Raw genomic sequence first — 25,595 nt, 5'->3', positions numbered from 1 at the left:
GATTGGCAAGCCCTAGGCTCTGTGGTTTTGACCACAGCGCCACCCGCGTCCCTCCTATACTGGTATGACATAATTTCATATAGCCTGCATGGAGTTCAAGCTTGATAGGATTCTAGGAATCTAGAAATAAATGGTCCTGGATTTAATTTACATACAGCCCCTTCAAGGTGGGGATTTATTGTGGGACAAGAATACAGACATGATACAGGCTCCTTTTCTCAGAGACGACACATTTCCTTCTCTTAGAGACAGAGATGGGAGGGTTAAATACTATCAGCCTAAGCACAATTTCCCCAATCAAATTAGAAGCACCTCTCCTGGAAACTGCATTAAAGGATTGGGCTTTTTTATCATCATATCAATCACAGATTTCCCAGAGTGACATGTAGTTTTGCTGTTATAAACAGATGGTAATAAGCATTTCAATCAGCCATTTGTATTTGCTTTAGGTTTTTCCCCATAGAGGAAACAGTATCTGGAATATGCGTGTAATTTTAGATCAGGAAAATTGTAGAGTTAAATGCCTCCAGGTTCTCTGTGCTTCCCTGGACAAATGATTATCCTCTCGCTGGTGTGCATTTAATGAAGAAAAAGTAGAAAAATCACAGATTTCCAGGCTTAGCATGTAGTATGACCCTAATTTTCTACTAGAGAGAGTTTACTCTAGGGCAGGGAAGTAGGTTTATCATGTGTATAAGAAGAAATCAGCATTTTTCCTCTCTCCCTGTCTTGGCCACATGCACACCACGGTGCACTGATCGTTATGCAGAATGGGTTCCCTATGTGTGCCTTTCACAGATGCAACTGATTGTGCTCCTCTCCTGGGGAAAATTTATTCTTAAGTTTCTTGTGGGTCAAGATCCCTGGGAAGAGAGCAGCAGCTAGGTGAGGGCATGGAAGGCGCACAAACAGCCACAGTGCTGTGGTGTCCACAGGAGGGCAAGGTAGGAAAGTATGAGAGTGCCATTGAGAGCCATTCCTTTGTGCAAAGGCTCACCACATGGAAGGTGAGGATAATCAAGAAGGGATCTTGTATTGGGTATTTACCTTCTTATTAGCCATTTCTTTTTGTATGTCTCTCTGTGTGTGCGCATGGCCACAGGAAATTGGGGAGATGAAAACCCTTGATAGAGAGTACTAGTCTGAACTGAAGTTCACTGACAGTTGTTAATCTACTTCCAAATATCCCATAATGAACCAGAGAAAAAAAATGCTGTCATAAGCAGACAGCCTGTGTTCTGCCAAGCAGGAAATCAGAGATACTGAAAGGGCAAGGAAGTTGCCCATTGCCTTCTTCATGCAAAATTATTTTTACAACATTTCTCATTGAAAAATGAAGTCCTGCAAGTAGGAAACTGGGGTAAGCAAGATGTTGCAGATGGCTGAAAATGAAATAAACAAGCATGTTATGTGAGGGAGGGTGTGTACATACAGGCGAACACACAGTAACTGAGTTAACTGTGAGACAAACTGCCTCCCAACTTCAAATATGGTGATCAATCAGGTGTGAAACATAGGCAAAACAATACATTGCATAAAACTACCCAGAGTAGTTTTATGGGCTATAAGTCCACCCTACACAACATTCTAAATATCTAGACTTCCCATTTCTGTAGACCCTAGCAGGCAGCTACATCAGGTTTATTGAGTCTCTGGAAAGGTGCCATACATACTGTGTGGGCCACATTTGGTTTAGAGGGTTATGGTTGTACAAAATTACTATCAAGTAAAAAGCAGTGCAAAAAAATAAGTAGATCACTGTGCGTAGAGTTCCCTTTTTTCTTCTTTTGAATTCCCCTAGCATTCCCCCTCATACCCTAGGGGATTACTTCTGAATCGGGAAGTGAATCTGAGAGGAAGTAAACACTATATCTGGTGTGTTTTTCTGCCTTTCAAAGACTGAAAAATTACCAAAGAGCAACAGCAGAACAGCCACAGTAATTTCTTTTAGCCAAGAACAGAGTTTCCTTTGTTTGCTGAAAAATGAGTAGAGAAATTGGTCACAAACTATTGTTAGCTGTATAATAGCAGATTTCTTCTGTAAACTTTAGAACTACAGATAGTGTGTGTGTCCCCCATTTACATGCATTCCACTCATGCATGATCACATTTACACGTGTCACTGTGAAATATGTAAATAAATGATTTGAACCAGGAAATGGAGACAAAACAGTGCAAAGAGAACTGGAGAGCGGGGAAAACACCACCACTCCAAGTACAGTGGTACCTTGGGTTACAGACGCTTTAGGTTACAGACACCACTGAACCAGAAATAGTAGCTCGGGTTAAGAACTTTGCTTCAGGATAAGAACAGAAATCACACGGCGACAGCGGGAGGCCCCATTAGCTAAAGTGGTATCTCAGGTTAAGAACAGGTTCAGGTTAAGAACGGACCTCTGGAACGAATTAAGTTCCTAACCCGAGGTATCACTGTATATCACTGCCCCAACTCCCTAACTCTCCTTGTCTTTCTTCTTCTTGGCCAGCGGAGCTGTCGCATGGAGGGTGCTCCATTCCTCTAGCCGTCCCTCACTTCCTTGCTCATTCATATCAGTTTTGTTCCTTGGGCAGGATCTGAGAGTCCATAGAGCCTCCTATCAGCCTTGCCCTCTCTCTCATCGCCCACACGCAGGCAGCAACATTAGTTACGCAGGCGGAGGGGGGGGGAGAGAAACTAGATAAAAGGAAGCAGTCTCCAGCATCTTCCAAGATGAACAGGGAGAGAGCCTAGAGGCCCTGCTGCAGCACTGGGCAGAAGGAGCCACCTAGCCACCAACACACTAACCCCAAGCTCAACTTTCCAGTCACCAGGGGCAGACAGGGTACATACGAAGAAGAGTGCATTGTCACCGAAGGAAGGCAGGCGGATGGGTGAGATCTGTCAAGAGAGAGCTGCTTCCCAGCCTCTCTCAACAGCACCCTCCCTACTTTACATGATTTCACCTATATGCATGAAGTCTGGGAATGTAAACCTCGCATAAGTGGGCGGAACACCTGAACACATACGGGATACTGCCTTTTGATTCATAGTGGCTGACAGAGGTTTAGTCCAGAAGTGAAAACTTTGTGATGATTAGGGTTATAGTTCAGCAACATCTGAAGGGCCAGAGTTTAGCAACCCCTGATATAAAACAATACAAATGTATTTCAATTAACTTGCAATCTAACATCAAGTTGGTTTAGAAATAAGCTGCACTACTTCCCTTTTTGTGAGGTGAGAAGGTTAGCTTGTTTACCTCTCAGTCCAACACAAGCAATGGGGAGTTCATTCATCATTCCCAACAAATATTTTGGTTAAAAATACAGGATGTTTTAAAGAGTTAGGGAAATGACTGCTGTAATGCATAAACCATTTCAAGTGTTGGGTGACTAGACGTCAGAATTGGAACTGTTGCTGAAATTCATTAAGTTGGACACTGGACTCAATGCTTCGATAAGACGCCTCAGATTTCTTCTTTTGCTTTTGTTTAGATTCAGGCAGCAAATGCTAAAGGTCAAAAACCTCAGAATGCATGACAGTTCATTTTCATGTTTGACACTTGTTTCATCAGTTTTTCCTTGTAGAGTTGGTCACCAGGATAGGATTAGTGTAAATTCTGATGCACTTGGCCTTGTGCTTTCCCCCTCAAAGTACCAATATTTTTCTAGAGAGCCAGTGTGGTGTAGTGGTCAAGAGCGGTAGACTCGTAATCTGGGGAACCGGGTTCACATCTCCGCTCCTCCACATGCAGCTGCTGGGTGACCCTGGGCTAGTCACACTTCTTTGAAGTCTCTCAGCCTCACTCACCTCACAGAGTGTTTGTTGTGGGGGAGGAAGGGAAAGGAGAATGTTAGCTGCTTTGAGACTCCTTCGGTAGTGATAAAGCGGGATATCAAATCCAAACTCTTCTTCTTCTTCTTCTCTCTCTAAGTTGATTCTTCATAATATTTAACTGATTATTCATAAGTAGGGATAGGGCCATCATAATTTACAGTCTTCCATGTGGTATTAGAGCTCCTTCACACTTCTTACATGGATATCATTGCTATGTAGGAAATTGTATCTGTATTTTGCACACACTTGTATACAATGAAATCAGGCATGTTTATTTCTGACTGATTGACTGATGAGTAATTTCTGTGATTCATTTTTCTATAAACTACCAGAAGTGGTGTACAAATATGAAATGTAGCATAATGGTGAACACTCAATTTGATAAAATTAAATCCAGAAGACAATGAAGTTAAGAAGCCATTGGAAAAGGTTCTCCACTTAGTCATTCCAGGAATTACATTAGAAAACTAGTTCTTTTCCAGAAGGTTAAATATAGCATTTAAAGAGAATTATACAAAACTTAACAGTATTATACATATCTAAGGCTAAGTAATATGTTTAGAATAGTACCGGTATGTATTGGAGCACTATGGTAGAAGCAGCTGATTTTTTTCTGCACATTTTTGTGGAACTGTTGTACTATAGAGACATTCTGAACAAATATAAATATGAAACTTATTCAGTTAATTTGTATCATTACAGACACATGGAGCGTTGTAATCTGTAGTATGTTAATGGCTGAAAAAATAATGGCTTCTCTGAAGTGGAAAAAACAAACACTACCATTGATAGCATTATGCAATGCTCATGAATAAAAGCACAGCTACTGTTCATAAACGTTTAGGAAAGGAAAATGCTATGCAATTATTTATAGCTCTCAGATCTCCGATTCCTGCATACCTGCTTGCCTGTCAACTTTTCAGCATGGTTGGAAACCTCAGTTGGCTTTGGGTTTCCGCAGAAAAAAGGATATATGCACATATGATAAGGGACATAAAGCATACTTGCAAATGTCATACATGGCAATATTTGTGAAGGAATTCATTTTGTGTGTAGCATTCCTGAATGACTACTTTGTCCGATCCAAAATTGTACTCAGGAGAGTGATTGGTGTGGGTGAGTAAATATCCTTGGGAGCAAACCATTACAAGAGTTGTTAAAGAACCATCCTCAACCCATAGACCCGAGATCAAAGTAGAGCAGCAGTAGCTTATCAATGCCTTGTCTTGATATTGAAAAGAAGCTTTACTGCAGCACTTGAGCTCTTAGTGTCAGTGCATTAAATATATAATTCATTCTGTCAGGGACTTGAATTCACTTAGTTAGATTAATGCAAAGATTGGTTAGGTTTAACTAGAAAAAAGTTACTGTTTATTTATTGAAAACCTTTAAGGCAGTTGAGTAAAGTCATTCTCAGGAATTTTATTGGCATGCTTTAAGTGATCTGAACAGATAGAAAATGCTGGGAATTTGGAGCAGTCATTCCAGGCCTGATCCTCTGCACTGTAGCGGTGCAGCCCTATTTTTGCACAATAGCACAGGAAGTGATCGGACCATGACAAGGGAGGAGCTTGCACATGTTGCTGCATGGCAAATTTCTGTCTGTTGGAATTACCAGATGACGCTAACAACCATGTAGGACGATAGCCATGAGTAGCCTCTGACCATTTGCTTAGGGTTACTCCTCTGCAGCAGCGTGGAAATCCATGCAGCATTAACACTGCTGAGGGTGGGGTGCTGCTGTAGAGCTGGAGGATTCCTGCATCAGCCACAAGTACTCGCAGGTGTCAGCAACTTTTTTCAGCCGTGGGCCGGTCCACCATCCCTCAGACCATGTGGTGGGCCGGACTATATTGGTGAGGGGGGAGAGCAAATTCCTGTGCCCCACAAATAACCCAGAGATGCATTTTAAATAAAAGGACACATTCTACTCATGCAAAAACACACTGATTCCCAGACCGCCCATGGGCCGAATTGAGAAGGCGATTGGGCCACATCCATCCCATGGGCCTTAGGTTGCCTACCCCAGCACTAGAGAGTGCCCTGGCCACCTCAGATATCTTGACATGAGAGGGCTGTGAGTGAACCAAGCTGGTTGGGGTAAGAGTGGTGGGTGAAAAAATGTGACAGCATTGGGTTTGGACAGGAGTGATGTCACTGTTGAGCCTGGCAATGAGGGCAACACTGATAGGCCAGGGAGGAGTGAGAAGCAGCCACAGCATCACAGAAAGAGTTGCAGGTGCAGGAATCAGTGGGTAGAGTCAGGGCTCAGGAGGGAAGTTGGCTCCTCGGCACAACCCATTGAGCCCCCTGGGAAAGCTGGGAGAGGGACAAATGAAGGCAATTAGGACATTTCCAGTAGCAGGCTGGGCTTTTTCTAGCCACCAGCATATTCCCAGGATTTGCAAGGCTGAGAAGCATCTGCAAGGGAGTATGTTGTGGATAAAGTGTACAGGGTGTGTCGGGAACTGAGCTTGCTGATAAAGCCCCTTTTCAATTTTTCTGGTCTCTGTTCTAGTTCTTTTCTTTTCAGAGGTTGAGGAATTTACTCTCATCATTTGCCAGCCTTCCATATTCTATTGCACAATGCACTCTTTTTAGCTTCATTTTGTTCCAGCTTATTTTTATTTTCCTATTGATTTAGTTATTAATTTTTTTATACTGCCCTTCATCCGAGGATCACAGGGCTGTTTAAAATATGAAAACACAAACATACATAACATAGTAACAAACAAAAACAATAACACACAGTTTAAAAGGCCATAAATTGTTTGATGTTAAAAAGCAATCCTGAAGATATAAGTTCCTATGCTTAGTAACAAATAATTGGTTTTTAGAAGCCATATAATTCTGGTGGACTATTGTTTGTCAACCTCCAAAGTAATAAGGAAAATTGACCTGTGGGTGGGTCACTGAATATCCATCTGTAGAACTTGAAAAGGCAGCTGCTTTACATTTTTGTATTATATTCAGGGCCTAAGATCCCCATTCAAAAATCTAAACACTGAAAGTACTGGGCAAAGCTTCCACCGTAAAGACACAGGGAACCTGTCCATCTGCTCTGCTTTGATATTAAATGCTGCATTTGGCATTAAAGCGATATGGAAGCTATGCAAAATCCATTTCAAAGGAAACCAGTGCTGCTTCCTCCAGAGAGTAGACAGACATAATATTCCTTTTGTTGAGGGTTGAAAAGGTTTTCAGCGCATCCGGCCAAATGCACCTAAAATAAATGTTCCACTGCGGAAATAATGGACTTCCCAGTTGAAGATGCTGCACTATCAAATATCCATTTTAATAAATTTCAGGATTTGTTTAGAAATCAGATTACATTAGTGTTAGTAACAAAGTGTACTGTGTTAATGAATGAATGTGAACTCTTCAGCAGCTCCAATTCTAGTGCCACATACACATAACACTTTCAAACCTTTTAGTACCCTAGGGCAACCTAATTATATCTATATCTATCTATCTATTTTTCTATCATCTATCTATCTCTCTATCTCTATTGAATGGGAAATCAGATCAGGGGTCTGTGGAAAGCAGTTTATTCCTTTCCCCCATGCCATAAGCCCAATTTAAAAAACCATTTCCAGAACTGCTACAGTGGTACCTCAGGTTAAATACTTAATTCGTTCCGGAGGTCCGTACTTAACCTGAAACTGTTCTTAACCTGAAGCACCACTTTAGCTAAGGGGGCCTCCTGCTGCTGCTGCGCCACCAGAGCATGATTTCTGTTCTCATCCTGAAGCAAAGTTCTTAACCTGAAGCACTATTTCTGGGTTAGTGGAGTCTGTAACCTGAAGCGTATGTAACCTGAAGCGTATGTAACCTGAGGTACCACTGTATTTGCTATTGAAGGAAATTATTAATAGGGCCATGGGAAATAGCTGGTTTGGGGGATGCAATTTTTGTATGGCCATAAGAACATAGCATGAGGAGAGTTTGCATGCGCCCCCCCCCCCCACATACACGCACACACTTGCACTGCAGTCTTGATACTTGATTCCCTTGCCTGCTGTTTTGCCTGTGTTTTGTTTTCAGTACACTTAAAATGTATCCATGCATTTAGCATAATGTATCACTTGCCCCAAATATATACATAGAGCAAACCGAGGTTTGTTGCTCTGTCGTATGTGATACGATCCTTAGCAAATCCTTGGCGTGTGTGTCTGCGTGCAGAATAGTTGTGTGACTGGGAAGGTAGCTAATGACATCATCTGCTTCCTATCAAAGTGGTTGGCAATGGGAATGTTGTGTCAAAATGAACAGATTTAGTAATATGCTAAAAAATATGCTAAAGATTTGCCAGTCAGCCCAAACTGCTTATTATAGAAGTACGGCAGGAAATGAGTATTTATGTTGTTGTTGTTTTTAAAAACCCTAATGGAGATGGAAAATATTGTATGTGAGGTGATAGTGAGGACACATTCTTTCACTAAAAAAAAAAATTAAAAATTATGAGGAAAAAATTTGATAGGGCTAGCATTTGGGAAATACTTTTTTTTGAAAGGAGCAAGTTTTCCCCCTTGCTTTCCTTATTGCAATTTACTGTAAATATTAGATGATGTGTCATAGTTCCTAAAACACAATTACATCATTTTTACAGCTAGTAGTGGGATTTGTGAAACGGGACTTGGAGCAATTAATGAGAGAACTAAAAATGAAGGGTTTTGCATACTACATTCCTTGCAGATTCAAGCTTGGCAGCAACTGCCAAAAAGCTTCCTTTAGACATAGTTTCCATGCAGCTATGCATGCTGGTTTTCATTAAAAGCTTCACTGTTCATTTGTGTGTTCTTTAAAAAAAAAAAAAAGCTCAGGTTGTTGGGTTGTTTTTTTTACTAGGGTTAGTCCTTAAAATAAACTGTTTTTCACAGGAAACACATTCTGCTTTTTATTACCATTAATATCAAGTCAGTTATTTTAAGCATGTTATAATTAGTTCTAAGACTTTCTGGTGATTAATGTAACCCATAAGACAGAGAGAGCATCATATTTCGGCAATGATCTAAGTATAGGGATTAGGAAAGGTTAAACTGTTGCCCATAACTCACAGTGGTTGTCTTCTATACTAGTCTACTGAGGAACAACGCCGAACTGATTTTGACTGAATCCACAGTTAACCTGTAGTGTGTAGACTGACTATATCTGGGAACTAAAGGCTAGATCCATGCTCCTGTGTTGGACTGGTTTAGTGTGGTTTGTGAGCTGCTAAAGAATTAATAATAATAATAGTTCAGACTAAAATAAGTTTGTAAAATGTGAGAAAGAATTCATTCTGCAAAGCAAGGAGCTAAATTATTAATCTGTAGAGTGATATTCATACCATTGGGTTGGATCCAGGCTTAATAATGCTTAGAGTAGATCCACTGTACTCATGATTCAACCCTTATTCTAGATCAGGCATCCCCAAACTTGGACCTCCAGCTGTTTTGGGACTACAACTCCCATCATCCCTAGCTAACAGGACCAGTGGTCAGGGATGATGGGAATTGTAGTCCCAAAACATCTGGAGAGCCGAGTTTGGGGATGCCTGTTCTAGATTCAACTGTCATATTCAATTAGTCATCCAAACTATGTGAAAAGAGGAAGTTACTATTAAATCCATTCAGTTTCACATCTTCATTGGCAGCCACACTTTGAGCTTTGTTTCGGTATGGGATGTGGAACCTCCAGATACTGTTTGATTCCCAACTCTTATCAGCCCTATCCAGCACTGCCAATGGTCAGGGATGATGTGAATTGTTGTCTAGTCTGGAAGGCCACAAGGTTCTACAACCCTTGTTTTCGCATTCATTCATAGTGTTAACCATAGTTAAAGAAGGTAGGCATTATGTTAAGCATTATGTCTGCACAGGGCCACAGAGTTTACACAAAATAGTTTTCTTTTTCTGCCTTTCTCCCCTGTGGATGTGCCCACGCAAAGTTGTCAGTGCATACATGGGGAGCTTTTTCCAGGTACCAGCTTGTGCTCCTTTGTATAAACTTGAGCTATTTCAGTTTTGTGCCTCTCAACTCTACCTCATGTTTCCTAGCCACTCTAGCAGGTGGTGCTTGATGGCATGTATTTGGGCTGTGTGCTGCCCCCGCATGAGTTCTGTTAACCAGATGTCTGTTGTGGGCATGTGCATGGGTATCTGTTTACCTGTGGGTATGCATTTTTTTAAAAAAGTTTTTATTCTTTCAAAATACAAGTTTTTCAACATACCAGACTTGCACAAAATACTGGTGAGGAGGAGGAGGAGGAAGAAGAAGAAAGAACTGTTTGCTACATATTGTAGGGCTAAAATATATTGCTGTATTTCTTTGGGCATAAATTTAGTGCTTTTACATCCTGTTGATTTTACTTGGAAATGTTCCTCTTCCACCAGGCCTTTGGCTGATTAATATTCTACAGCCATTTAAATGTGTCTGTGGGAAGGGGAGGTTATTGTTTTGCTGTTTCGTTTCATTTTATTTATTTTCATGTTTTTATCCTGTATTTTATAATGTGAACCACACAGATGTTATGATGAAGGGTGGTATATAAATATAATAAAATAATAATAATAATAATAATAATAATAATAATAATAATAATAATAATTTATTTGTACCCCGCCCATCTGGCTGGGTTTCCCCAGCCACTATGGGCGGCTTCCAACAAAGATTAAAATACATTAAAATGTCACACATTAAAAACTTCCCTAAACAGGGCTGCCTTCAGATGTCTTCTAAATGTCAGGTAGTTGTTTATTTCTTTGACATCTGTTGGGAGGGCTTTCCACAGGGCGGGACCTCTGCCTGGTTCCCTGTAACTTTGCTTCTTGCAGTGAGGGAACCATCAGTAGGCCCTCGGTGCTGGACCTCGGTGTCTGGGCAGAACAATGGGGGTGGAGACGCTCCTTCAGGTATACTGGACCGAGGCCATTTAGGGCTTTAAAGGTCAGCACCAACACTTTGAATTGTGCTCAGAAACATACTGGGAGCCAATGTATGTCTTTCTGGACTGGTGTTATATGGTCTCGGTGGCCGCTCCCAGTCACTAGTCTAGCTGCTGCATTCTGAATTAGTTGTAGTTTCTGGGTCACCTGCAAAGGTAGCCCCACACAGAGCACATTGCAGTAGTCCAAGCGAGAGATAACTAGAGCATGCACCACTCTGGTGAGACAGTCTGCGGGCAGGTAGGGTCTCAGCCTGCGTACCAGATGGAGCTGGTAGACAGCTGCCCTGGATACAGAATTGACCTGTGCTTCCATGGACAGCCAGTATTCTAAAAGTCCTAGGTTGTATAGAAACTAATGAATATAACTGCGGGCTTTTACAGATGGTCACTGTGATTTGGCATGGGCAGGTGGACAAATCAGCATTTTTAGGAATTGTTTTATTATAAAACCTTTGAAGAAACTGCATATAATAACATTCTATTTTTATGGACATGCCATCCTTTTGAAATATGAGGTTTATCTGTCTGCTCTGCTATCTTGAAGTGAGTGTTTGGCAGCCCTTTTCAACAAAATAACAATAGCAAGGCAACAGTTGTCTTTCTTATTAACTTTGTTGAACTTTGTTGTTTCCTACAACAAAGTGTTTTAAAATAGAATTATATTAATAGAACAAAGAAGAACCATCAGAAGGAACCAATGCTTTTGAACCAAACTAAGAAATAAACCAAGAAATGATGAGTTAAGAATAACACAACTTTCTTTGTCCGTATTGCTGATGATTTGTTAATGCGAAAAAGCACAAAAGGAAAAGAGCCTTTCTGCATGAATAAAATACAATAAAGCATCTGTTCTAACTTTGAATTTCCTTTCTTTTTGTCCAAGTTATGAAACATCTCAAATAAATATTTTGTCTACAAGTAATCTTTTATCATTAAAAAAAAAAAATGCTACTGTGTAAATGAATTCTTAGTTGAACCCACTTTTGGCCGCTCTTGTGAAAGCATTAACACAGACCACATGTTGGAAACCTGGCATGCCCCTGAAGGGAATTGAAACCATTTCATTTTTTCTTCCTTGTACACAGTGTAAATGTGTACATAGCGGAACATGTGAAAGTGCTTGTGAAGCAGATTGTTAAGACAAGAAGGGAGATCATCTACCTATTGCCTGGTGGAAGGGACTCTGTGCCAGGGTATGCTTTGTGTGAATAAGAACTTGATAGTGCATTCCTACATATGTATATGCAGAAATTGCTCCCAGTTAATTCCTTGAAACTTACTTCTAGGCAAGTGCGTATACGATTGAAGCCTGAATTTGTGCTTTTAGTTTAGCGTTTGTATTGCTAAGCCAGAAGCATAGGAAGTAGTCTGACAAAAGCAGAAACACATGATTCCCCACCTTGAGTCCAACCGTGCAGTTTATAGAACCTGCACAGATCCCTCATCTGCCAAATAGCTTCAAACCCCTGTTATTCTTGGCTCCATATCTGACACATCTCAGGCCTGTTCTATGGATGTGCTCTTGGGAGAGCATCCACCTACAGACTTATATTGTAAGATACACAATACAAAAATGAGGCTGCCACTCACGGCAAGTTGCAGCTTGCAGCATTGTTACCTGAAAAAATAAAGTGTTTGGAAGCATTCTTAACATAAATGGTTTCTAGTCTTGTTTTGTATTCATGTGTATCTGTTAGCTCCACAGAGTGGCCTACCTTATAATTTTGTCATTATAATGAGTAGATAGCATCTGAGTGATAATTCTCTATTAATGCTTTGTTTAAACCTAGTGCCCTTTGGGGTGAGCTATGTGACGCTGCAGCATGGAGGAAGAAGGGCCCTTATTGTCCTAGTAGGCCGCTACTTGATTCTTCCCCTCCAGCCAATCTTTTAGTTCCTCCTGATGTGGCTCCATGGGTCTCTCTCCATAGCTGTGTCTGCCTGTTAGTCTGCACATCTGCCCTCCAGGCTCTCTGATTGCCCTGCTGCCTTCCCATTCTGCCCTTCTCTCCCCCCCCATCTTGTCAGTCCTTTCCCTCTAGTCCATTTTGCCACTGCTTTGACTAACTGGACATGAACCTGCTACGACTTAGCTAGTCCTTCCATTGCTCCAACCTGGCAATAGTCCCAGTCGTGCTATTGGCTTTCATCTTTTTCTCTTTACGTGTGCACTTGCTGTAACCCAGTACTAACCTCTTGCATGATGTTTCGTAAAGGACAAAATACAAATAACTACCATGTAGAGTTTATCCTCTTTCAAAAAAGAAAGAAAGAAAGAAAAACTGCTGGTTCCTTCACTGACCAATCTTCATGTAACATCACAAGCTTCTGCATGAGCCATTTACATTTTGGGAAAATACCATCATACAGCAGTGCTTATTTTGTTTTCAATGAAGAATTTTTAAAAAGGCAATGGCTCAAGCAGGACAAAGGGTCTCTCTGAGATAAATTGCACAATTGGCCAAGTTGTTGAGGTTGTGAGCAGTGGCGGAGCTAACTGCTCTGGCACCGGGAGTGGCATACATCCAGGGGAGATGCTGGCACGTGCCCCAGGGGGCATGGCACACGTTGGAGGGGTGTGCAGCAAGCGGCGCATGTCCCAGGGTGTGAGTGGCGAGCGTCCCGGGGGTGTGTGGCAAGCGCCAAGTGTCCTGGGGGGCAGGGGCAGCCACGGTTTCACCCTCCCGGGATGATACCTGGGGGTGGGCCGCTCCCCTCGCCCCCACCTTCATCCTTCAGTGGTTGTTGGTGACTCCCAACAACGGGAAGCAATGAGGAAAGGCATTGTGTTGGTTACGATGTATAAATCACTCAGTAACAGTCCCAAAGCTGTGCCTGGTCAATGTTTCTCTGTAGCAATTGTTCCAGAAGAGTGGTTGGTTTCATTGTGTCTTTGCTAAAAGGGGTCAATTTGCTTTGTTCCTTCAGAGAATGACGAGGAACAAGAGGCCCTCTTATCCTTGGACAAACCTGGCTGGTACTCCCAAGGTAATGCAACCCATTTGTATGAGTTGCTGAAGAAGATGACTGGCAAACTAGAACCAAAGGTATTTAGAAAAACAAAGATTAAGTAAAATAACAGGCCATCGTTTTGTGCAGCTGCTTTTTCAACATCAGCCTGAATTCAGTGTATTAGTGCAACTGATCAACTTTTCGGAGGCAGCAGAGTTGATAACTTACAACAGTGTAATATATGAGCAGGAGCAGGAGACAAAAAGAAAATTTTACCATACATCTTGACTCTGCCATTGATTATCAGGCTTTATTATAAATATTAGTGCTAACTAGCAATACAGCAATATTTGTGGCCAGGTAAAAAACAACCCAGAGACATGTGTGACATTCAACTTAAATAACCTTTGAAAACAAGCTTGGTTGTTGTTTTTTTCCTTATGAGTGAAACTGGGGAATGTTTTATATCAAACCTTTAAACTTTGGTGGGCCAAAGAAAATTGCCTTTCAGACTGTATGCTGGCCATCTGCAAGATTAGCTGGTAGCATGATATGACAATTAACAGTGTTTGTTCTTTATTCTGTATTTTTCTTGGACTTTAATTGCCCACCTGGGCATGTAAAGGGGAAAACCTGGGATTGATGTGACTTGTTTTTCCAATAAAAGTTCACATATAAGCTTCCCTTATCCTAATTTAGTGACTAATTTCCCTCTGCCTGAAGCTCCAGAAATGCCAGTAGCCATTGCCAAACTCTCCTGTCCCATGTAGAAGCCACATCATAACAATCTACTGTAGGGTGGGAATGGGAGCAGGGTGGAGAGAAATATCTCTTGCACTTCAATGCCTTTTATTTGGCTGTTTTGGAACTCTTCTGTGCTTTGTTGTGCCTTTTCACTGCATGCAGAATGCAACTGTCTTGCTGCTTCACTTTCAGGTTGTTTACTTTGGGGACAGCATGCACTCAGATATTTTCTCAGCCCATCACTATAGTAACTGGGAGACTGTCCTCATCTTAGAGGAGCTTCAAGGGGACCCTGCTATGGTGCCTACAGAGACAGAGTCCGAACCCTTGGAGAAGAAAGGAAAGTATGAGGTACGGATGCTAAATATCCAGGTTCCGTGTAATCCCAGCCCCACCTATAATAAATACAAAACATCATAACTTTATGATCTGTGCATGCATTCAGATATAAGTACAGCAGAATTCTGTGACAATACTAAACTTAGGTAGGTAGCCGTGTTGGTCTTATTCTGTCGAAATAATTTTAATTTAAAAAATAATAAAAATAGCCTAATAGCACCTTAGAGACCAACTAAGTTTGTTCTAGGTATAAGCTTTCGAAAGTGCCTAAAAAGGCACATTCCAAAGCACATCCCACTTAAAACAATGCAATGCATGTTGGTGGTGTCTGTGTTCAGTTGTGCTTCCATACGTGTTTGGATATGCATCGGATTTATGTATTTTACATACATATCTCCTTAGCTCCTTTAGCTGAAAACCCATTTTTCAGCTCACAAACATTTATTTGGCCAGAAATGATAACCCCCAGTACAAATTACTACGTTTCCCATTTTCTTTGTTTTTGTCGATCACTGCTACATTTATAGTTGTATTAATCTTCACCAAGAAAAATATCCCGTTGTTTTTCCTCTTGATCGTTAAATCTGTCAATATATTCACCTTCACTGGGTACACAATCCACCAGGAAATTCTCTTAGAGAAGCTATATGGCAATTAACTAGAAACGAAGTATCTGTGGGGTCCCTTTGGGGACGGAAGGCACTCTGATCCAGTGGAGTGTTCCATCAGCAGAACAGGAGGAGAGGTGATTTTCGCCTTTCCCCTTCTCCTGGCAGGTCAACAAATCTGCTCCAGAGGATTCTGGGGTGTGGATAAAAATGAGAAACTGGGGAGGGGAGAGAACCACCTTCCTTCCATTATGCTGATGGAAGCCTTTTGCCAGCAGAGGGCCGCTGCTGGAAAGAACCCTGGACTTTTTCATTTCGATGGAATTTGTGCATAACAGTTCCCTGGTGGATTGCCAAGAAGTTGCCATCATTAATTTGAAGTACGAGCAGAAAAACAATGTTCCTCATTAGGAACACAGGAAGCTTCTATCAAGATAGACCCTTAGCCCATTTAGCTCAGTATTGTCCACACTGACCAGCAGTAGCTCTCCTGGAAGGAGTTTCTCCCAGGCGTACCAGGGGAGACGAGGGATTAAATTTAGGCCTTTGTGCATGTGAAGCTGATGTACTTCCTCTGAGCAACAGTTGTCACCCAGTACGGAATGTTGCATTGACCATACTTGCAAGCACAAATAAGCACTAATCAGAATAACAGAATTGTAGATTTGGGACCTCGAGGGTCACCTAGTTCAACACCCGCAATGCACGAATCTTTTGCCCAGCATGGGGATTGAAACCATGACCCAGTACATATGCCCCTATATAGTGACAGTAAAATTCAAAGGAAACCATTTTTAAAAAGTGTTTATGTTGTTGACATGTTACAAGAATTTAATGATTTAAGGTGCAGAGGGCATGAATAAGGAGACAGTGTGGTTCCTCCTCATCCATTAATTTTACTGAATGGCCTTGAGTAAACGTCTATTCCCTTGACCTTGGTTCTTCATCTATAAGTTAGGGATAATTACATACCTCATCTTAAATTACAATAAACAAAATAAAAGATTATGAAGCTCTTGATACATTGAAAGTGCTACTAAATTGTGATTGATGGTAATAATAGTAATACTATTAATAATAATAACACTATTTGCCTTTTGTGTCATGCAGGGTTTTTTTTGTTTTTGAATAGCGTAGAATAGCACATCAAAGTCAGAAGAGGGAGGAAATGTGTTGAAACGGCAGTTTCCTTCCTGTGTTTGGCAAAGCCAAGGAAAAAGACAAATACACCCTTTAAAAAAGAAATTTATTCCCCAGCTGTACACTGCAACAGAAACCCCACAAAAATCAAAATAAGAGGTTCTTCATGTAGGTCAGGCCGCTAACACTTTTTAAAAACCGCACGTGTATTCATATTTTCAGAATACTCAGAACAAAAGTTACCACCAGGGAGAGGGGTTTTCTCCTGTGCCTTCATGAGGGGGTTGGTACTGTAGTTGCTTCTAACCAAACAAAGGGAGGGGTTGCAGTTTTAGGAATGTGCTCCAAGGGAATTAGTTTGGTGTCCATTTCCTGGATTTTGCACTCTAATCTATGTCCTGCATGGTCTGTCCTTAAAGACCTTTAGTTCAGCCAGGCAGCTTCTGTAATTACCCCAGAGGCTTGTGTTGAATTCCTATATCTACCACCAGTGACAGCAAGCAAGCAGAGGAGAAGCCAATTGGGTTGATCAAAGGGTTCTAAGCTGAATGGGGCTAGGATAGGTCAAGGGTGTTAGTTCATTATACTCCTTTTCACAGGAGAGCAGCCCATAACAGTTACATCCCTGCAAGGGAATATACCAATTAGCAAGACCAATTAGCAAAGGGATTTCCTTTTGTCTCCTATACACAGTTTTGGGGTTATTTTAAAATTATCCCAATCAACCTCCCCTGTTTAATCTTGAGTGAGGGAAGTACAAAAATCAGCCAGTGGAAGTGTCAGGCAGAAACAGCTGGCGTCGCATTTGATTATGATGCTCCCAATTTTCATTTACTTAAAATATTAATTTCTCGCCTTTCAGAGTAACCTACTTTGAGGCAGCTTCTAATGAAATATAGACATACGACTGAAACTCTAATAACCAGTCATTAATAAGACAAACAAGAAAAAAACCACTAAAATGTAACCAAATGCAACAACAAAAGCAGACCAGTAATTACACCCCCACACATATTTTTAGAAGAAAGCCACCCCATCCCCCCCAAAGTGAAATTTTGGTCTTTACAGATACATGCAGTGTGATGGTCTGGCAGAATCCAGTTTGCAAATAGCTCCAAAGCTGTGGGGGTTCTGCAGCGGGGGGGGGGGGGGGCGGACCCTTTGCCTCATAGCCACCAATGCTGTTCGACTTTATGATATAGCTTGATCTGCCTGAAGCCTAAAATTTTATAACTGCCTCAGTACTCTCACCTTGATGTATATGACTAGACTCCCTGCACGTATTTCTGCACTCCGCTCACAATTAGCTAACCTAGAAAGACGTGAAGTAGGAAAATAGATTAACTACTGTCTGGAAGGTCCAGTGAGGGCTGTGGTAAGTTCCATGTGTGCAGGAACTTCTCGTCTACGAAAAAACTCTGACCATGGAACCCTTTCCATTATAGAACAGAAAGCTGTCCTGCATGGAAGGTGTAGGTGGTGCTAAGCCGTATTTGACAGGAACTACTGGTTCAAATACATTCTGCGAGCTTTCAGTTTCCAGGGTGGGGAACCCTGTTCAACCTGAAAGCCACATTTTCACGGCAACTTTTCAAGAGTCGCACGCTGGTGGTGGGCAGAGCCAGAGGCAAAAACGAGGGGAACAATAGGTGTGACTCTTACCTTTGTCCAACATGCTACACACTAGCCATGCAAGAGTCAGGGGTTTCTACACCCACACCTGCAAGCTTGGGGATTTAGCCCAAAACAAAGTAAATCCTCCCCATGGTGATTTCTTTTCTTTTAAATTTCCTTGGGTGTTCAGAGAACCAAAGAATTACTCCTACCATGAGGATTTATTAGTTGCATTGCATTCGTTTAGCTCAAGGGCTCATGCCTTTGTAATTTGTAGCATTTCTTGTAGCTTCTGCACCAAAGTTGGCAACGACTTCATTTCAGAACGATTTTATACAGAAATTCCATGCATGTATGCATTAGAGCACATGTGGGACTTGTATTTATATCCATGTTTGTTTATGTTTCAGGGACACCATCCAAAAGCTCTTCCTTCTGTTTCTAAACAGTGGGGTTCTTTCTTTGTGGATACCATTTCAGGAAAGGAAGATACAGAGGAAACTTTAGTAACTACGTGGTCCTGCAAATGTGTTAGTGCTTACAGCACCATCACAATCCCAAGTATTGAAGCAATAGCAGGTAAGAATGAATAATCTTGAGAGTTATTTCCAATACTTAAAGTAAAGGTACCCCTGACCGTTAAGTCCAGTCACAGATGACTCTGGAGTTGCGTACTCATCTCAATCTATAGGCCGAGGGAACCGGCGTTTGTCCGCAGACAGCTTCCGGGTCCTGTGGCCAACATGACAAAGCCGCTTCTGGTGAACCAGAGCAGCGCACGGAAACGCCGCTTACCTTCCCGCTGGAGCGATACATATTTATCTACTTGGAATTTGACATGCTTTCGAACTGCTAGGCTGGCAGGAGCAGGGACCGAGCAACGGGAACTCACCCCATCGCATGGATTCGAACCGCCAACCTTCTGACTGGCAAGCCTTAGGCTCTGTGGTTTAGACCACAGTGCCAGTTGCTGCTATAGTATAGAACAACAATTATTCTTTCCCCTTTTGAAGAAGAGCTTATAAAAAAAAGAAGGTGTAGATAAGGTCTTTTTCTTTTTCAAAAAAATGTTAAAGTGACTTCCAAAAGGAAGGACCACCAGCAGTAGAAAATAAAAACATTTTATTTTAATTTACTCCACTTCTAACACAAATTAGAGCTGTTTGCATTCATCTCATGTAGCTTAGATGATATCCCATCTTTTGGGAGTCTTCTTCTTTTTCCTGTGCAATAAAATCAAACCCAGGAGAAGACTTCTTAAGTTTAGAAATCAAATTTTGTTCAAACCTAGAAACATAATAAGTCCTGGTTATCTTCATGATAATTTACCAAACAATCCTGACCATGCTTACTCAGAAGTAGCACTGCAATCTAAGCCCCCTTTCTCCTGGGCACAACAACATAAGAATAGCCCTGTTGAATCAGCTGAGTGGCCCATTTAGTCACAGTGGCCACCCAAGGAACTTCTGCCAAGGCCCCAAACTGAACCCCTATGTTGCTTTTCCAGCTTGTAAGAAATAGATTGTGAAGAGATGCCGGTTCAAGAGCTGCCAAAAGAGGAACTGCCTCCAACACACATGAGCTCTTTACCCTGCTAGTTTTATTTGCAAACAACCTCCAAGCTGTTGCCGTTGTTTAACTCAGAGAAATGCGAAAAGCATTTCGATGTTCAGTAAGCACAAGAGGCTGGAGCTGGGCCCCCTTCTGTCTACTGACAAACTTGAAAACCATTAAAACAGATTAATATCACAAGCTGTTCTGTCAAAATTGAATACCCAGAAACAAAACGGTGGTGTCAGAGCTGGCTCCGGGTCCCAGCTCACCAAGGACCAACGCTAGCCGGTAGTACAGTATCAAAGTCTTTATTGAAGAATAGTCTCCATTTACAAATCTCAGCGTCCCAGCTCTACGTCTGAGCTTTAGACCGGCGAAGCTCTATCTGGATCTCCGCCCCCTGTGCACCAGCTTAAAACTCTAATCTTACTCCACCTCCTCCTTCTCTCTCTCTTCCTCTGGGTCTTACTACCCCCCGGGGTCTCTTCCCTCCTGGACTCTTCTGACGCAGAGCTGGACCCCTCTGACTCCTCCCCCTCTCTTCGGCGGGCTTTAGGACCTGGCTCCCTACCCGGGCTGCCCACCTTGCCGCCCTCCTGTACATTTGAACTTGGCGCGCGCGCGCGTTTAACTTTCCTGATGACCGTTTCCTCGCTCCCTGACGAGGGTGTGGCCACTCCTGCTTCACGCTCTCCCTCTGCCTGCGCGCTCCCTGATCCCGATGCCTTGGACTCCTCCCCCCTACTGCACTCTGGGGGGGAAGCTGGTCCGGATTTCCAGCTGTTACTCTCTGAGTCCCCTCTGGCCCCTTCTTCCCGAGGTGTCCCCCTTGCCCTGACCATGGGGGCCCCTTTCTGTGAATCCTCCGAGTCACTGGAGAGACTCAGAGACCTCGGACTACTGTCGCCGCTGACATTTCCTTCCGACTCCTCCCCCTCGCTCTCCGTTTCTTCCCTCTCCTGTGACTCTGCTCCTGAACCCCTGACAGGTGGTTAGTCAGATATTCAAGGAAGTAACTCATCAGATAATTATAATCTAATCCAAATGGAAGAGATAACCCAGAAATGTAAATCCTTTATGAGATGTACTTGGAGCTCCATAGAATATTAAGACCAAGTAATCTCTGTAATCTCCTTAAATAAGAAGGGTTTCTTCGCTAATAATTGTAGCCAAAGACAAAAGCATATTATCCCCCCACCCCAAGAAATGTCCAGACAAATGCTGTCTCAGATTGACCAATAATAACAAAATATATGTTTTCATTCTGATTACCTGGTACTCTGTCTCTTGAGAAATGGAAGATAAAAAGTAAACTAAGAATGCTGTTTTCTTTTATTTTCCACATGTAAAATTTAAAAAAGTGTTATATTGTTTATGATTTAAACATCAGTTTCACAGGTAAGAATCAAATTGGGAGAATACTTAAAAGTTGTTTTAAAACAAGCAGTAGTGGCTATAACAGTCTCTGAATCCTGAAGGGAGTCAAAGCTCCTTGCCCTTTTCTGAGCTCCTTATGCCCTTTCTTCTCCCCACATAGCATTACAGTTGGTGCACCCCAAGTTAGGAACCTCAGCTGCCCTTCCCCAGTGAAATGTCAAGAACTTTAAAGCTTGGTTGATACCCCTGACCAATGGAAGTACTATATAGGTGTTCAGGAGCAGGCAGGTGGCTATTCTCAGGATAGGGAACACCCTTACCTGAGAGAAGCTTGCCTGCCAAAAGAGACAGGATATTTTTCCATTTTAGTTTATTTTAATTCAATTTAACTTACTTTTAAAATGCCATTCATTAATTTCTCTTAATTCAATTTGTAATTTAAATCTTTACAGTACTTCTTTTCATTATCCGTATCCTGCCATTAACGGTTCTTACAAGACACCTCACAAAAAGAATAACAAACAATAAAGAGAGAAAATTAAAACACAGCAACATTGTGCTCATCTTATGCTGGATTTTAGCTGCAGGTTGTAACATTCTAAACTCCCCCCCCCCCCCATGTTTTATTTGTAAGCCACCCTTATAGCCGTGACTAAATGTTTTAAATAAAACAAATATTCAGTGTTATCATGTGGGACTGACTTCCTGGATGGTGGACTCATCCTTGACAACAGTGTCTTGCAGTGGAAGTGTATTCCCCCCAACCACTTTCCAGAAAAAACAGATCTTAACTGTGGCATTCAAATTGCCAAATGACTCTCCAAGTTCTGATCATTACGATCAGAAAAAAGTCATCAGAAAAAATGTTAATTGGATCAGTATTTTCTTTCAGCAGTGAGCTTCTAGTGTTGGGTCTTCCAAAGAGAAGCTCGGACGTCTTCCCTGTCATAACAAAATTTAAACACTAGAATTTGCAATAATAGAACAGCTTTTCTCAGCTTTTCTCTAAACTAAAAAGCCCAGTTCTGGCCCCTTGATCGTATATGTGAAATCATGATACATTGCCCTATCATGCACACTTGCTCACACTGAATTGTTCTTGCCATTTACTGCCCATTCTCTCGGTTTGGAGAGGTCCTCTTGGAGCCCTTTGCCTTGAAGGTGTGCATACAGTCAGCCTTGAAAGTGGTCTAGTGCAGCCCACATGTTGGGGGATCAGTGGTTATTTGCAAGCAGCAATCTTCAGTCCAATGGGGAATAGTAATACTGATTTAAGTGTAACCAGTCAATGAAAGAAAAGGTATATGGGCAAAACACAGGCAACATTAAAAGAGATTGTGCAGGGAGGGTGGGTAGATGATAATGAACTATTGAGCCCCATCAGTGGAGGCTCTGTGAAAGTGCTTCCATTTAAACAACAGGGTTGCTCTATCCCACAAAATGCTTTCATGGGCGGAACAAATGCCCTAACGTGATGTTGAAATCCTCCTAAATATTTATCTCCCCATATTGGATAGATTCCTATCCAATCAGAGTACAAAACCTTATGACAGAAGAAGTGAAACCTATTAATGTATGGCATTCAGTAAATCATATTCTTACGAAGTTAGCTTGGAATCAGAGAGTGAAATACCTAACTTTATGCAATTAGTGTGATATGTAGCCTTTCTTGCAAGAATGCAAGTTACATTTAATGTGTTGACATTAGTTATCTAAAGGAGAATTTTATGCCACGGTAAGCATCCCTTTAAGTATACAATTACAATAGGGTTTGTATGTAATCACATTTGAAATCTGTCCCTGTCTAACATTCCAGAAGGTGCTCCCTAGACACTGTTTAAGAGCACATTACAAAAGCACTTAAAAAACTTTCCCACAGTATCAACCTAACTGATAACAGCATTTTTATCTTTGTACATGGTTCCCAACCCCTATTTCCAGAGTGGTAAGCTTGTTGATCTGTTGCACCAATACCAACAAAGAGTCTAGTGCTCAAAATACTTTGCACATTATTGCTTTTCTATATTGTCATAAAAATAAGAGATTACAAATCCACAACTATAAAATGCATCATATTGCTCTTACTTTTATTCACATGTGGATTCAAAATACAGTTTTTCTCTCTTTTTTGCTTTGAAATGCTAGCATGTAGTTTCTTTATTATTGCTGAAGCTTTACATGCTTTCCAAAGGAGAAAATAGGTTTATTTATACAAGTTTCACACGTGAAAACCTTTTCTTTTAAACAATGTTTGGCATTCCTGGTATAGCCAACTACCATTATCATACTCAAGCATATGAACTCTATGTGCCATATATGTAATCATATGATTAAATGCTTGCAATAATAAGCACACAGATGAGGAGCTTAAAGAAGAAAAATACTGCTCTTCCTAGCTTAAAAGAGATTTCTTAGATGCGATGTAAGCTACATACCTGATCAAGAAATGGTCTGTTTGTTTCTTGCAGATTTACCACTGGATTATAGATTCACCAGATTTTCTTCAAATACCTCAATAACTGCTGGTTACTATCCTAAACCTCCAAGATCATTATTATCAAGTGGTGAGCTAATGGCAACGAAATAAAAAATATGTAAGGAAAAGAAAATCCAGATGCCTTTATATAGTGTTAATGAATATGTCAGAGGCTAATTGAGAAGCTTACCAATGAAACCTGAACAATACATTTTTAAAAACCCCATACAGATCCAAAAAGAAATTAACTGTTTTCTGTTCGCCATAATAGATGAGTAATGAGTGTGGGTCTATAATGTTTTCTAATTTTTCCTGTTCAGAACTTGCTGCTGTCTTTTCAGTTCATGATGTGATAATAAACACTTTGACACTTCCATCCATCACAGTTCTTTTCGTACATACAGATCATATATGTCCTTTCCCATGGTACAGGAGCATGGACTTGCCCTCAACCATGCACACACCTTCTGGAGCAATATGAGACACAAGAAACCTCTGTGCATATCCAGACCTTGAATGAAGGTCCAACTAGCAGGGTAACTACTCAAAAAAGGAAGGAATGTGTGTGAATAAGGCTGTTATACGTAGGATTCAAGAATCATGGTAGGGAGGGTACACAGCCGCTCCTCCACAATGGAGAGGGACTCTGATTCCTGGTAATAACTGCCCATAATTTCACAATCTAAATAAGCTTCAGTGCTTTAATGTTTGGTCCCATTAATTTAAATCAGAGTTACTTTCTACTTCCACATTTTTGTAAGCCGCAAGGACTGGAGTACATCACTTCTTTGTGTACTTTCCCCCTAGTATGACCACTCGGTCCTTGTCATAGAAAGGAACCAGTATTATTCTTTAGAAGATCTGGTGGTGAATAACAATTCATAACAAAGGGCAGTAGACTGAACAGGGTCCTGAGTTTGTCAAACTGGGCCAGTTTCTAATATTGCAAGCAGACAAAATTGCTAACAGAACTATCCTGTGCCTCATCTATGAAGAAGTCAACCTCGCATAAGGTCAGTTGGGCTTACTCCCAGGTCAGTGGGTATAGAATTGACTTATTTGGTAGTAAGCTCATGAGCTCAGTACAGCTGTTATGAGGAAGAATCCATAGGACTGGACTGTTAGGAATTTTCTTAGAAAATCTGATACTGTGCAAGCAATTGTTTGTCTGTGGGGGTGCCCTTAAATGCCAGGACCTCTTCACTTTTGATCACCTGTTATTTTCCCCAGCCCAAGGACTGGAAGTAGTTCCATATTGACTCAAAGGACATAGACTCAGATTGCAAGTTTGTCAGTACGCTGTTTTGTCAGCCAAAGAAACCATGATATGCCAGATTGCAAGCAGCCTGTTGTGGACTAGTTCACCTTTGGAAAGGATGATCTGCTGTAATAATCATCACAAGTCCAAGGATCTGGTTGTATAAACTTGAAATAATAACTTCTAAAATCTTCCCATGTGCTTTGGCAATGCTCATCTGTATGAAGTTCAGAATAAAGTTTATTTATTCCTGAGAAGCTCTGGATTCTATTACAAAAACTCTGTAGGAAAAAAGGAAGGTGAAACACATATTCCTGAAAGCACAATAAAAAAAATTCAGTGATCATTAATCTTGCTGATTCATTACTGATGATTGTCCATTACTCAAAGGATACAAAATAAAGACTAAGATTCATAGCAATGGCTTGATTTCATCCACTTTGAGATCCTGTTATGCTCAGACAGAAGTGGGTTGAGCCTTGGTGTGTGCTGAAGTCATTGACTTGATATTGCTTAGTTACTTGTCCGCTGTTGTCCTTGCAAGGCTTTCTGGCAGCACATCTGATAAAACGCTTGCATGCAAGAAACAGTGTGGGCTTGAACACAGTGAAGCAATGAATGGTCTTCTGAACTAGGGTTGCTAGGTCACAACCTGAAGAATGTGGGTGTAGTTTTAAATTTCCCCAGCATAGCAGGAGAAGAGGGAGCCACATAATCTTCTGCCCTGTCTCTTGTTCACCCACTCACTCACCTGCCATGTGGCAGGGCCAGATGTTACACCTGCTGCCTCA

At 41.4% G+C, this 25,595-nt stretch overlaps 1 protein-coding gene across 1 annotated transcript in view; it reads left to right on the top strand.

Moving 5' to 3' along the window:
- NT5DC1 (5'-nucleotidase domain containing 1) overlaps positions 1-25,595 on the top strand; it is a 141,964-nt gene that overhangs the window by 72,597 nt on the left and 43,772 nt on the right. The window contains exons 9-12 of the mRNA XM_083433666.1: positions 13,671-13,789; positions 14,631-14,789; positions 18,550-18,718; positions 23,539-23,634. Of these exons, the coding sequence (XP_083289792.1) occupies positions 13,671-13,789; positions 14,631-14,789; positions 18,550-18,718; positions 23,539-23,634 (543 nt within the window). The remainder of the gene's footprint in view (positions 1-13,670; positions 13,790-14,630; positions 14,790-18,549; positions 18,719-23,538; positions 23,635-25,595) is intronic.

The sequence above is a fragment of the Podarcis tiliguerta genome, assembly GCF_965153285.1.
Source record: "Podarcis tiliguerta genome assembly, chromosome: 3".
Lineage (NCBI taxonomy): Eukaryota > Metazoa > Chordata > Lepidosauria > Squamata > Lacertidae > Podarcis > Podarcis tiliguerta.
This window is presented reverse-complemented; position numbering and strand designations above follow the sequence as displayed.